Source organism: Hemiscyllium ocellatum, chromosome 11, assembly GCF_020745735.1.
Source record: "Hemiscyllium ocellatum isolate sHemOce1 chromosome 11, sHemOce1.pat.X.cur, whole genome shotgun sequence".
NCBI classification, from domain to species: Eukaryota; Metazoa; Chordata; class Chondrichthyes; order Orectolobiformes; family Hemiscylliidae; genus Hemiscyllium; species Hemiscyllium ocellatum.
In genome coordinates this window covers 94,992,340-95,007,830 of record NC_083411.1, presented here as the reverse complement: position 1 = coordinate 95,007,830, position 15,491 = coordinate 94,992,340, and the positions used below count along the sequence as shown (strand labels likewise).

The 15,491-nt window shown below is 39.3% G+C and overlaps 1 protein-coding gene across 6 annotated transcripts in view; it reads left to right on the top strand.

The window, feature by feature from the left end:
* Nucleotides 1-15,491, top strand: part of LOC132820264 (probable E3 ubiquitin-protein ligase MID2) — a 243,501-nt gene that overhangs the window by 226,874 nt on the left and 1,136 nt on the right. For all 6 annotated transcript variants that reach the window (XM_060832278.1, XM_060832272.1, XM_060832275.1 and 3 more), the window contains exons 8-9: nt 7,594-7,755; nt 12,806-13,013. In XM_060832278.1, the coding sequence (XP_060688261.1) occupies nt 7,594-7,755; nt 12,806-13,013 (370 nt within the window). The remainder of the gene's footprint in view (nt 1-7,593; nt 7,756-12,805; nt 13,014-15,491) is intronic.

Here is a 15,491-nt window from a genome sequence, read left to right as displayed (position 1 = left end):
CTCAGAACTGAGGAGCTACAATGTATGATTGTAGAAAAAGAAAGGTATAGCAATGGGCAATAAATGCCACTTTGGCAGCAACACTGACATTCTGCGACAGCACTAAAAGCAAAACCTTTCTCAGCTGGCACAGCATTGTCTTGTGCAATCGAAATCACTGCAGCTTTTGCCTCTATCTCCTTCCTGGCAACCTCAGGGGAGGTCAGTAACATCAGTCTGTCTCGCAGTCATGCTTGCACTAAACAGGAGACTGACACTGTTTGCTACATCATATGCTTTTCTTACTTTACCCACGAGCAGGCAAACTCTGTGGTTCACATAGCTTACAGAAATCCCACCAGTCTAAGTACAGCTGACTGCACTCAGCTTCATCTGCTAGCTCCTTCATCTGTCCCCATGTGCCTTCATGAATCAAAGGGACTTTCATTCCATGTATATGTAACTGTGGTCGGTTACCGACAAGACATCACATGAAACTTTACCGGCTTCCTGACAGCTGTCAAATGTCTTTACTTTGCACCTAATTTATGCCTCACTATTTCATATCCGCTCATTTGTGTAATCAATGAAAATCACTCCAGTTCTGTTTCCATATCCTGCTAAAATGGTTTATTTTCAGGAATAAAATTTATTTTTAAATTAATGTAACATGTCATTAAAAGTGCAAGAAAATCTGGTTTACAGGAACAACCACAGGGAGTTAAATGTTCTGACAGGCTCCAATTACTTGACTCAGAGTTTTGTCGTCTTTTTAAACTGAATATCAAGGTTGCATGTTCCTGTCCTGCTCCAGTTGTGGAAAGGAACACCATGGATCCAAAGTGCGTCAGAGATTTGCAGCTGTGGGATGGACCAGTATAGCCAGGACTTTCTGGCTAGTGGTGGAGATTAGTAATTAGAAAACTGGAAAATATCTCAATGCCATGCTTCCATGATGTTTAAAGTTAATGGCTATAAATTTCCCCACTGTTTTCAGTCACTGGGGGTCCAGCACAGATTTATTAGAATATTAATACAAAATTGGCTGTGCAGGACCTTGAGGAAACATAACTGTGCGACAAACAAGAGTGATGGAAGTCAGGAATAACATTACTAATTTTCTTTGTCTTAGTATATGAGCCCATATCTGCTTTTGGTGAAATCGCGTTTTACTTCTGCCAAGGTGCTCTATGGTCACTGAAAGAGGGGAAGGGAGACCTGGAAAAACAAGTTTCCACCCTTGTTTTCTGAACGTTATCCCCCAGTAAATGGACAAAGATCTGGAGTGTCTTGTGCAACACTTTACCTGTTGGCAACAGTTTTTTTTTGGGAAGAGTGGGATGACTTCCAGTGACGACAAGATGAAAAACTACCCTCCGCAACATACATTATACACAAAATGAAGCTAGTGACTGATTCCATGAATGTTTTGATGAGTCTAAAATGCCTGCTTTTGCAACACAGAAATGCAATGTGTGGGCTTGCAAACTGCCCCTTTTCTGCACACTCTTTAACCAAATGGCAATGGAAATGTGAGTAGGAACTCCTCAAAGGATCTGCCCATTTTCCTCTCCCAGTAGCTAGAAATGAAAATCAAGTCTCCCTTGATATTACAGCCTTCACCAGTGGGGTTCAGCATAGATCATTAGGGGATTCTGGAGGTAATGGACAAACACGAACTAAATGGGACTATTATTGCAGCTCTCAAACTGCTTCAGTTCATTTAGAAAGTCTTTTAACTCAAGTTTGTTATAATTAATAGTGGAAGAAAGTTACATGTGATGGATTGATTCTGACAAGTTCCTATCCAGTCCTCCAAAAAGTCCTGAATGATGAATGGTGACAGCTTTCACTTCAAGTGCAAAAGGCTGAGTTTCTTGTGAAGCAGTAACCAGCTGTCCCATGGGTTGAAGTGCTGTCAGCCTAAAACAATCCCTCTCTCCTTACTGTGCACATACTGTACTTAGTAACCTTACCTTATCTCAGAGTGCCAGCCAATGTGCTTACTGAATGTCATTCATTTCATCATGTTACTCTATAAATCCTATTAAAAAAGGCTAACTGATCTGAATAAGTGACTATTAATTGAACCATATAGGATGATAAACTGAAACTAGAAGGAATACTGTCAACAAAAGATTTCATCTATCTTTTTAAATCCTGTATTTTTAAGACACACCTATGTTTTGGTATTGGAACTTTCCATCTTATCTTGGGTCAGTATTCCACATTCTCAGATAGAGCTGATTCAGAGTTCCCTAAATATCCCTAAAACCTCATGACTCATTTCAGTCGGAACCTGGAACCAATGAAGAGTAACCTTTGTTAAGTGAATTAGGTAAAAAGTGAGGTCTGTAGATGCTGGAGATCAGAGCTGAAAATGTGTTGCTGGTTAAAGCACAGCAGGTCAGGCAGCATCCAAGGAACAGGAAATTCGACGTTTCGGGCCAGAGTCCTGATGAAGGGTTCTGGCCCGAAACATCGAATTTCCTGTTCCTTGGATGCTGCCTAACCTGCTGTGCTTTAACCAGCAACACATTTTCAGTAAGTGAATTAGGTAGTTTATTTGAAAGACGTGACCAAAGCACACAAAACATAAACCGCATCTTTTTTTTTAATCTTTGGTGCAAACCAGATGAACCACTATTCAGTCATTTTGACTCTGTATATTCCAAAGTCTCCATGTACCTGATCACAAGAGAAATTATTATTAGCCAAAAATCCAGGAGCAACTTGACTATAGAAGTTCTGGCAGCTTTCCTATGGTGGAATCCAAAAACCTCATCTAATAGTATTTATTATAATATAATGAAACATAAAACATGACTTTCCAGGTGGTGCACACACTACAACACTGCAGTTACTTAGGATGGTAATGAAGATTCAAAATATCGGGATTATGCAAGGATGTGATTCAATATAAAAAGCAAAAGTGGAAAGCTATATAATGAAGATTATGTATGTCATACACTTAAAGATGTTCTTTGTCCTTTTTAAAAATATTAGCTATTGACAAAAAAAAGTCTAAATTACTAAATTTTGGATTGCTAGCTGAATCTTCATAGTTAAAATGACTTCATTGAAAACAAATAAATCAGACTTACAAATAAGAATGAGCTGAGGAGAGAATTGAATCAGGAGCATGGGGGTGAAGATAAATTGAAGTCTAGGCACAGAAGCTATCAATAGGAGAGAATCAGGAGTGTTCATGGACTGAGCCACTGAAAAAATGTCATTAAAAAAATCAATCTGTGACATTAGACCAAGGCTGAGTGTGAATTGACTCATGACTATTGCTGCTGTGTTCCCCTCTCTCCAAAGTTAGCAGCTTATCCTATATGACTGAAAAATTCACAATTATAATTAACAAAAGGATTAGATAAAGCATTTGTTTTCTCAGTGTTTAAGTGGTGTCAGTAGAAGGAGAGAGTTGGTATATAGAGTATTTCTCCTTTTAAGTAAAGTTTCTGATTAGCAAGATTTATTGGCTAAAATAGGGAATGGTAGTGGGTAAACAACCAGCTGATTTGGTCCACATTCGAAATAAATAAATACATAAAGAGGAAACAAAATCAGGAACTGTGGGAAAAACTGAGCAGGTCTGGCAGCTTCTGTGGAGAGAGATCAGAGTTAATATTTTGGGTCCAGAGATCTATCTTCAGAATTAAATTAAGAGGGATGTGATCCTCCAATGAGAATTTAGGGAACTAGTTAGGAAATTAGCAAGCAAGACCTCAAAAGTAGTAATCTCCAGTTACTCCTGAATACAAATAACTATGAAATTAAGATGAAACAGGTAGATATGTAGCTGAAGAGATAATGTAAGAGTGAAGGATTTAGATTCTTGGGACATTTATGATTCACAATTGAGGAAGATTTCAATGAACTTGGCAGGGGTGTGAGAACCAGGAGATGATATCAGAGAGGAATCCGGAATACCAGAAAGGAGAACGTGCTAGAGTAAGAACCAATAAATTATTAGATGGGTTCAGAAAAAGAGGAGAAATTATAAAGCGTAAATTAGGGTTATTGTGCATGTATGAGAATATGCAGAGTGGGATAAATTATATTAATCTGTCACAGGTGCAGATAGCCATTTGGAAACGTAATGATGTGTTCTATAATGGAGACCTAGCCCAAAGAAGGGCAGACAAGGTGTTAATTATTCTTGGATATGTAAATCAGGGTGTCTCGACATGTTTTGGTGCAAAAATATGACACAGAAATCCGATTTCCCCCAACACACCATGACTGGCTGTTGATGTAGTTTATAGAAATGCATTGAAAGTATTGTACCTGTGAGAATACATGAATAAGTTGGAAAGCCGGAGGAGGATTCAAACATTCTGTACAGTGTTCTTAGACCTTGAAATGTCACTTTAGGTGCTGTATCACAATGCAGGTTTTAATACAGTGATTCATCATTGGAATCTGACCCGCAAAGGTAAATTCAATCTTGTTTATTTTTCCATGCATTAAGTTTTTCCCAATGGAAAAGACACCATAATGTAGTGAAGAATATAACACAATGAAATGCAAGCCTGTCTATGTTGTCATCCTCTCTACTGTAATGTTAATGGAGAAAGTGAGGACTGCAGATGTTGGAGATCAGAGATGAAAGTGTGTTGCTGGAAAAGCGCAGCAGGTCAGGCAGCATCCAAGGAGCAGAGAATCGACGTTTTGGGCATGAGCCCTTCTTCAGGAATGAGGAAAGTGTGTCCAGCAGGCTAAGATAAAAGGTAGGGAAGAGGGACTTGGGGGAGGGGCGTTGGAAATGCAATAAGTGGAAGGAGGTTAAGGTGAGGGTGATAAGCCGGAGTAGGGGTGAGGACGGAGTGGTCAAGAAGAAGATTGCAGGTTAGGAAGGTGGTGCTGAGTTCAAGGGTTGGGACTGAGACAAGGTGGGGGAGGGGAAATGAGGAAACTGGAAAAATCTGAGTTCATCCTTTGTGGTTGGATGTGTATCATTTACTGCATCCGCTGCACCCAATGTGGCCTCCTCTATACTGGGGAGACAGGCTGCCTACTTGTGGAACATTTCAGAGAACACCTCTGGGACACCCGGACCAACCAACCCAACCACCCCATGGCTCAACACTTCAACTCTCCCTCCCACTCCACCAAGGACATGCAGGTCCTTGGACTCCTCCATCGCCAGACCATAGCAACATGACGGCTGGAGGAAGAGCGCCTCATCTTCCACCTAGGAACCCTCCAACCACAAGGGATGAACTCAGATTTCTCCAGTTTCCTCATTCCCCCTCCCCCCACCTTGTCTCAGTCCCAACCCTCAAACTCAGCACCACCTTCCTAACCTGCAATCTTCTTCCTGACCTCTCCGCCCCCACCCCCACTCCGGCCTATCACCCTCACCTTAACCTCCTTCCACTTATCACATTTCCAACGCCCCTCCCCCAAGTCCTTCCTCCCTACCTTTTTATCTTAACCTGCTTGGCACACTTTCCTCATTCCTGAAGAAGGTCTCATGCCCAAAACGTCGATTCTCCTGCTCCTTGGATGCTGCCTGACCTGTAATGTCAATGGCACAGGCTGATCTTTAAACTGGAGCTCCTACCACTGCAGGAAGTACAGGACTTTGGTGGCACTGACATGACTGATGTGCACCTGGAACAGGAAGTCAGCATCTATTTGCCAATATGCACGTGCGTGGTGTTGCTGGTGTCATTGTGCTCACACGCCCATTCATTGTTCCACTCTAGCTTAATGTTCTAGTGCTTGGTCCATTGTGCTGCTCAGCTCACCATTCTGTGAATTTATGTCACCATGTTGATCTCGCTGCCCTACTCCAATACTTTTCTTGCCATTCGCTGTGAATCTGACTTCAAACCTCCTTTGACACTAGACCTTTCCGCTCTGCCACACCCCTTGTGTTAAGACTGCAATCTTGAACCACAACATTAAACTGGATGAGTAAGACTATTAACCATTTACCTATAATTAATACTCAGCACATCACAAAACATTTCAAAATAATACATTTGTTTAATTGTTCAGTGTTTTAGGTAATTCTAATCTTTGATGCAGAAAGTTATTTGCAACATTACTGGCAATGACGTCACAGTGCTCCCACATGGCCCAGTGAATTGCAGTGACAGCTGATGCAGCCTGAAGAATATCTTCCATTGATAATGCATGGAATCTGAGTGATTATGAAAGATATACAGGAAGCATAAAGGTGGCATTGGAGGGCATGGATGATATTAGGGGGCATGAAGAAATCCTTGTGTTCAGAGATTTGGCATGATGTGACAAGGGTGATCTGTGTGTGAGGTTTAGGGTGTGAATGTGTTGAGTGATGTGGTTTAAGGAGTGTCTAAATGTTCTTGAGAACTAAGTAACTGCCATAAAACTAAACTCAGTCTTCTAATCTGCCACCTTATGCCTATGCTCTTCACACTTGCAATCTACATGCAAGGTCAACCTTGGTGTGAAATGGCAAATATGGCGTGCAATATTGGCATGTTGGTTGGGTATTCATTTTTTCAAGATACCAAAAGTGATCAGGTCAGGTTTTGACACTTGTTATTGGCTCATAGAAATAATTATTTTCAAGAAAGTGAAAAATTGGGTATGTTGTTTTGCACATTTCATTGTCACTGTAGTGTTCATTGGTCCTATTAAAATGTATTGTGGGTGAATACGCATTAAGTGCCATCGCACTTACTATGGCCATTCCATACTGTGCTAGGAATAATAGAGGGTGAAGGAGTGAAGAGTTGTACATTTCTTATGATAGCTAAGACATAGCATGAAGAGGACCTCTTTAAACAGCTTTTATTTGAACCTGACAGTCCAGCTGGCTGCCTTTTGATTTCTTTCTTGGATTGGCCTGATTGCAGCCCTCACCCCTATACCCTGAAGATCCTGCGCTTCCTCCCAAGCAGGGTGGGCTGTGCCAGGAATTTTCTTGACTTTCACCACCCACCTTGAGGATAAAATCCAGACAAGGATATCTAAAGTTAGAATTAGCTTTACTATTTTAGTTAAACTAATAAGTACATTCTTCTGATCTGCAGCCTGAATACAAATTAAATTCCAAATTCATTCAACCAATATTTGCTTAGCAACAGCCCAAGTTGGTGCCTTAGTAAGGACACTGCTTCAATTATCTGCTGAATAATTAGTTGTTCATTACATGGCATAACACTTGTGTCCTCCTTAAAAACAGTATGTCATAAGTGTTCCAACCTTTTATGAGCAACACGATATGAGGTATTAACTGATATAATAATAATCTTGATCACAAATTTCCAATGGGAAGTCAGAAGTTGAGTAGAAAGGCAAAAATGGCAATCAGAATTTGGGGAGGAACTTGGATCAGCCAGGTTTCCATTCTGAACTTATTAACAATCAAATTTTTGGTCAAATCTTCCATCATTCCATCACTAGGACCATTGAATGTGATTCCAAAAGCTCATGTCATTGCATTAATGATTGCATGTTTTCTTTGGCCACAGTGATAGTTTACAGGCAACAGGTGTGAATTCAAACATTTATGCAAGTCTTTCTTTTTAGTTTTTGAAAACCGCTCCATCATCCAATAATTTGTTTTGTGCAGCTCCCTATATTTAGCCATAACTCTTCTCATTTCAGGTTTGTACAATTCCATTGACAGTTGGATGATTGTCCCCAACATTAAGCAAAACCATTACACTGTGCATGGACTTCAGGCTGGGACAAGGTATATCTTTATTGTGAAGGCAATCAACCAGGCAGGCAGTCGCATAAGTGAACCGACCAGATTGAAAACTAATAGTAAGTTGTCCTTTTTGATTGCTTTCTCACATTGTTTACTCTAGATTGCAGTGTTAATTAAAAAGATGGAAATCATTTACTAACAATTAACAAACTTCATGATGGTAATCAATGAATTAGTAAGTCTAAATCTGATTTCATTCAGTTATTTAGTTGTAGGACATCTCGGATTGATGTCACTCTTTTGGTTAAAATAAGCAATAGTTATACTTTCCAAAAAAAGATAAAGACAGCACAAAACTGAAACACTTACTTCAATACTAGTGTACTAATCTCAGCCAGATGTGCAGGAGACAGTTAATTTAGTACTAAGAAACCAATGGTTAGAGGATAAAAATATATGTGGTTTCTCCACCAATTGTCTATTTAGTATTTTTTGCCAGAAAATGTATATGTAATTGAGTGAGGATTAGGACTGGAATTATTCTCCAGTGCCTTGCAAAAGCTGCTTTGCAAAGCTTGCTTGTTATCATTCCGTTCCATGTCTACTCTTATTGGAATGTGTTGTGGCAATTTAAAAATAATAAAAATAGATTTAATGTGCTCTTGCAGTGCAATGGTTACCATGTTTGTGTTACATCCTTTGTGTGCTGTTTAAATGCAATTAACAGATTTATTGCATTACAGTTGCACACAAAGGGATTTCAGGTTAATGGACTAACCCATGTGCAACTAGAAGAAAATAAACATTTTCAGCAAACATTTCCCATCAAGACCTTATTAACAAGCATTCAAAGAGAAGTAAACAGTTATGTTTGTCTACTTCCATTAATAAGTTCCCTTCTCACAGTGAATTTAATAATAATAATCAAGCCATTGATTATTTTACTCAAGAACAGTTGTATTAGTGTTTACAATTTGGGTCAAATTTCAGTGTATATAAAAATAAGTACAGCTCAGAAGAAGACCTTTTGTCCATAAGGCAAAAATAGGTGAAATTCAACAGTGCGAGGGAAATGAATTTATGCCCCGAGATAAAATGATTACACTGAAATATTTTGAACCATGTTTGTAAGTAATAATTAGTCTTTCTTGTTGCTTAAAGCAAAATTTAAAAAAAAAGGAGTGGAAATTGTTTGTTCCTCTCTTTTTTGAAGAAGTTAACTCAATTTTTGGTGTTAGCAACCCAGATGGTAACTCAGTATTCTTCATTTGTGAGTATTTGCCAGTATTCAAATGCTTGATATAGTTATTAAATTCTCTGTGAGAATGGGACTTTTTAATGGAAATAGTCCATCATAACTCTTTACTGCTCTTGGAATGCTTATCAATAAGGTCCTGATGGGAAACAGTTGCTGAGAGTTTTCATTTTCTTCTAGTTTGATCTTGAGGAGATGTTACAATCCAAACCAATTCTGTACTTACCTGATTACTAAATGTCATACATTCCTAAGACTGACACTTAGTAGAAATGGGAATCTGGGCTTATTCATCCTTAGCCAAGGCTATGGAGGTCAATGTTTTGCTACAGCTGAAACTAAATATTACAGCTCAAAATAAAGATCAAATCTTCGATACTTTGATCTGTGTGTAACTAAATATTACATTGGAAAGTGTTAATAACCATTTGGGTGTTCAAAGAAGTTTAACTGCCTGTATAAACATTCAGTAAATCCATCAAGAAGATCAATGGTTCGGAGTTCAGGAAGGTGCCAGGGTTCAGTCCCTGGTCAATGTTGAATTAAATGATTTTAGTCAGGGTGGTGTAATTTGAATCCATGTCCACCACATGGGAGACAGTGAGAATCAAGCTAGAGTCCAGCTTTCAACAAATCTCAAAGAACATGCATTTCTTTTGATGTCATGAGCAGAGAAAATCACAAATTGCTTCATAGCCAATGTACTACTTTTCAAAGGTAGTCACTGGTGTAAACGTACAACTGTTTCAACTGTAGTGTTGTTTGTATTCAAATTACGTGGTGACACTTGATGCTTGGGGTAACAAAGAAAGGTAGGTTGCTTGAAATGGAAGGTACTCATGCTAGGTTGACGCATGGTTCTGGAGGTTTTCTGCAATACTGAAGATGTGTTGCACTGGTAGAAGTGCCATTTTCAGATGATTAAATAAATTCACTGTTCTCTCCGATAGTTGTGAAAGATCCCTTGGCAGCACTTGAAGATGGGACAAGGGATTGAGGGTGTTCCCAGAATGTCCTGGTCGAAACTTGTCACTCAACAAGACACTCTAAATAGATTAACTGGCCACGCATCTCTTTGCAATATTTGAGACCTTGCTGGGTAGTGTGTGGTGAAGGCCAGTTAAATATTACAATTAAAAAGGAAATTAGACTTATGTGGAAACATTTCAGGCCAATGGAACAAGAAGGGAGAATAGTCTTGCACTGGATGAAATTTTTTTCAGAGAACCAGCACAAACACAGTGGGCTCTTTTTGCATTGTAATAGTTCTTTGATTTTGGGGTTAACTACTATGATACTCGGGTCAGGTAAGTACAACAGAACATTACTCCTTTTTTAAAAATTGTATTAGACTTGACATTATAAGGAAAGCTCGTTGTGAAATACTTGACCATTAATTTTAATAAGAAAAATACATCCATCACAATTTATCCTGGAAATAATTTGATTTAATCAAATTACATCCAGTTTCAAAAGCCATTCAGTTTGTACTCAGTAAATTACTTGTAATAATGGTGAGTTAGATAAAAAGAATTTGTAATACCTTCTTTTGGTCTTACCACCACCTTCCCCCCCCCCCCCCCCCCCCCCCCCCCCCCCCCCCCGTCTGAAAAGAAACCAATTTCATCGTATAAATTATAGCTGAAGGAGGAAACAGCAAGAGCAGGATAACAAACAGCAATTTACATATAGCACTCACACACACAAAAAGTTAATAAGGTAAAGTATTTAAATCACAAGGGCATGAAGAAATGTAAAACCAAATTGACAGAACTAAAGACAGTCAGGTGTGTTTGGCCTGAATAAATCATCTTTACAACAGCATGACAAAGTAGGAACAAATGAAATGAATGACAGACACAAATGCAATTTAGCGAGTATGGCATGGTGACCATGACTAATTCGTGGCTGTGAAAAGGAGCTGAACAGGAACAAATCTTGCCAGGTCTACAGGCAAAAAGAAACTGGCAGAGACGCAGTAGCAGCAACCTTGGTGATGAAGGATACAATCATTTCACTGATGAAAAGGAGGTATTCATATATTATAGTTTTGTTATAGTTATCATTTCAATGATAACTAGGTAAGCAGGCAGCGGAGACTGCAGATAGAATTAAGTAGAAAACAAAATTGGAGTAGAAGTTCTGTTTCGGTGTCCTTTTAAATATGCCATTTAGACTTTGGACTCACTGGGGTTAGCATGGAATTATAGACTTCCTGCCTGCCCCTGCTGCATGTTTGTCTGGATGCCTAACCCCTGAACATCTAATTAGCTGACCACTACATGTTTGCACATGACCAGCCATCCTGCAGCAGGACAAACCCAGAGGTTGCAAAACCATGGTATACAGTCGGGAAGGAGTTGCACTGGGAATTCTCCACGTTGACTGCAGACCTGTGCGATCTCATGGTGTCAGGTCACACATGAGTAATTCAGCAGAGCAGAAGGACAGGCAAGGGTGTTTTGCCGAAATAAATCATCTTTACAACAGTGCATGGAGTATTGGAGGTGTGGAGGAAAATGAATTACAGGCACAAATTCAATTTTCTGTAATTTCTCTGTCCTCACTCATGATTTATGTAGTATACGCTTAATTTTCTGTGGCCTCCTCATTCCACCGTTGGCATTAAACCAGTGACAGATGTGTTTTTCACCACACAGAAAGCAAACATCAAAAAATGTGATTCTGTGATTTCCCAGAATGTGTCCCTGTTCAAAGGCACTCAGGGTCTGATGAAGGGACCCAGAATTCAACAGGGTGGGAAGGTTATAGGAGAACTCATTGACTCCCTTTCTGAACACCTATATTCCACACCACCCCCACCCGTTCAACACCACCTCCTGACCGTCACTTACCTCTGGCATGGATCACTGCATGATCCCGGCCTCTATTGGATCTACTTTCTGCCATGGACCCTGCTTCCCCACTGCTGAGCACAACATGCCGACCTCCAATTGGCCAACAGCTCTGACAGCGAAAATTTCCCCATTCCTGTAGTCTGGATCTTGTAGAATGCCTGTTTGTCTTGTAATTTAAAGAGCCTTCTGAGAAAATAGTAACACTGGTCTCCCTGGTTTTTCAGTTAGTGGCCAAGACCCCATATCTCCATAAACTTCCCAAACAATTATTAAATCAGTTGTTAATATTGACACTGATTAATACATTTTTGTTAACGTAACATATCAAAGGATATATAACTAATGAGAGTTGATTTATGTCAGAGGCAGATCACCAAGACCTCCTGGAGTAGCGCAAATGATTTATTGCTGTTCCCAGTGTTCTTAAGGAATAGGATCTTTAAAATTAGATTAGCTTCCCTACAGTGTGGAAACAGGCCCTTCGGCCCATCAAGTCCACACCGGCACTCTGAACCCATCCAGACCCATTTCCCACTGACTAATGCACCTATCACTATGGGCAATTTAGCATGGCCAATTCACCTGACCTGCACATCCTTGGATTGTGGGAGGAAACCGGAGCACCCAGAGGAAACCCACGCAGACACGGGGAGAATGTGCAAACTCCGCACTGTCACTCGAGGTGGAATTGAACTTGGGTCCCTGGTGCTGTGAAGCAGCAGTGCTAACCACTGTGCCACCATGTCTGATGAATTATGGATGAAAAGTAATTAGAAAATGAATAACATGAGGAAATCAATCCCTGTCTTTGGTCTTAGTTAACAATAAATATTTGGCAAGCTAGTTGCTATTGTAATTGAAGGTTAGGTTGAAATGTCATCCTACTACTTAGTTCATAGTTGCTTAAGTGATAACTATGATTAGAGCTGATCTTTAAATCATCTCAATAGATTATAAATGAATTGCAAATATCAGTCAAAATCAAGGTAATGTTAGCTGAGAAGAGACGTAATGTTCAAGGAGACTTAAAGTTTGTTTCTCTGTATTTTCCAGGCCAACCATTCAAACTAGATCCCAAAACAGCTCACAAGAAATTGAAGCTTTCCAACGATGGCCTGGCTATGGAACGGGATGAGAATTCTATGAAGAAGAGCCATACACCCGAGCGTTTTAGCAGCCAAGGGAGCTATGGGGCACTGGGGAATGTATACATTGACAGTGGCTGCCACTACTGGGAGGTTCTACTTGGTGGATGCACATGGTACAGAGTTTTAAACAATTAACAGCAAATGTCATTAGCTGCGTCTGTTTTATAAACCAGAATTAGAGTTTTAAAGAATACTAACTTGGAGTTTTTGATAATCACAGCTCCCAACTCTTACCCTCATTTTTTTTAAAAAGGAAACAATTTGTACTATAGTAGCTTAAGCACTTCTCCATGACCTTAACCTGATAGCAGTTCTTCACATTAACCTGAACAATGACTGTCAGCATCTTGCAATGCACCCAAGCATGACCTGATACGCATCTGCAAACTTTCAAGAGCTTTTCTATGAACAACGAAGCTTGGCCACATGGCCATTTACAGTGTCCCTGCAAACTGAATAGGCTTAGTCAGCTCTGGATAGCACTGTTATGCAGTGCACTGATCCATTAAGGGATCTTCCTTTGATTCATTTTCTTGATCTGACAATCTTAAGAAATACTTTAACAGAATAAAACAATTATACTTTGATGAAGGAATTGACCATTTACCATTCATAATAGAATTATGAAGGATATTTGATTTGATATTATCATATGTACTGAGATACAGTGAAAAGTATTGTTTAGTGTTTTAAACAGGCAAATCATACCTTACATAAGTATATCAGGGTAAGAAAACAGATTGCAAGATATTGTGTTACAGCTACAGAGAAGATGTAGTGAACAATGAATTCTAATATGAGTTCTGTTCTGTTTATAAGTCTGATAACAGCAGGGAAGAACCTGTTCCTAAATTTGTTGGAATTTAACCTAAATAGCGTAGGCTGCATTAGGTTAAAAGTGGGTGTGATTTGGGCTCAAGTCTAAGAGAGCTGTTTTCCAATCCAAACTCACCATCCCTCACCAAATACCCCACATTATGTTTGGTTTAAACTGAGGCATGAAATTAACACAACCCAAGGAACCATGCTAGTTGAGATAAGGTGAGCTTGTCATTCAGTTTTTCAACCTTAACTTTCACAGGTAACAGCAAGTTATTAAAGAAAATTGTGCATCAATAAATTCTGTAAAAGCATTTGTATGAATGACATGGCTGCTTTTGGGTTGGTTGGTTGATTCTGTACAGATTTAATGCTGGGTGAGTGGACATGATGGTTATGACAGGCTTTGGATATCGGTGGATTAGCAAAAGGTGGACATAAGGGGTATGAGGAGCCATGGGGTATGGGCTAGCATGGAGCAAATATGAGGATGGTGCAAGGTGAAAGGTTGTTGATAATGAAGGTCGTAATGTCCTTTTCTGTTCTATTGCTTTCATTATATACAACTGGTTCTTTTAAATAGCTCTTCCCCACACTCTGCTTCCTTTGTTGATGATTCCAAACTCTTTCTGGGGGTAGCAGGTCTGATTCCTGTTCCAGGAGAAGACAATGGCAAAGTCTGAATGTCACTGGACAATAATCCAGAGCTCAAGTTAATGCTTTTGGTCATAGGTTCAAATCCCACAACAACACAGTGATATTTATATTCGGATGACTGAAAATCTGAAATTGAAAACGAATCTCATTCATAGTGATCAAAGAACTGTCATGGGTGGTCATAAAAACCTAATGTCCATCAGGGAAGGAAATCTGTCTTCCTTACTTGGATTGTGATTGACTGTTATTGGCACTTGATATGACATAGCAAACCAATCTGCTTAAGGGTAATTAGGAATAATCAACAAATGCTAGTTTTGCTAATGATAGCCACATCCCATGAATGAGTTTTTTTTAAAAAGCACTCACCAGCAGCTTCAGCTGGCCCAGCCCACTGTATACCTAAAAAGAACTCTTGTATCTCTAAGCACTTTTGCCTGAGGTAGTGGGCGAGCCAAGCTGGAAATTTTCCAGTTCCTGTTACCTAACTCTGATAGCCGTAACAGTATCAATATCTTTACCAAGAGCATTTTGTTGTTGAATCACCTTTTTGTAAAATTTTGATAATGGATAGCCAAAGTCTTTTTCCTAGGGTGCAAGAATCCAAAACTAGAGGGCATAGGTTTAAGTTGAGACAGGAAAAGTATTTAAAAAGGACCTGAGGGGTAACTTTCACACAGAAGGTGATACATGTATGGATAAGCTACCAGAGGAAGTGGTGGAGGATAGTGCAGTCACAACATTTAAAAGGCATCTGGATGGGTACATGAATAGGAAGTGTTTAGAGGTATACAGGCCAAATATTGACAAATGGGACTAAGTCACATTGGGAATTCTAGTCAGCATGGCTGAGTTGGACAGAAGAGTCTCTTTCTGTGCTGTATGACTGATTGATTGATTGTTTTAGCTTGAAAGAAAATTTCAATTCTATTAAGCTTAATTTATATAAGTAAAAGAAAGTTCATACAGCAACGAGCTGTATGACAGTGTAATTAATTTTAAGTAATTTAATTTTATGTTGCAATGTAAGATTGCCTCTTTAAAGTTTCTAATCAATTTTTACACAATTTCAAGATTAAAACTCTTTCAATTGAATAATTGGGAATACAATACAA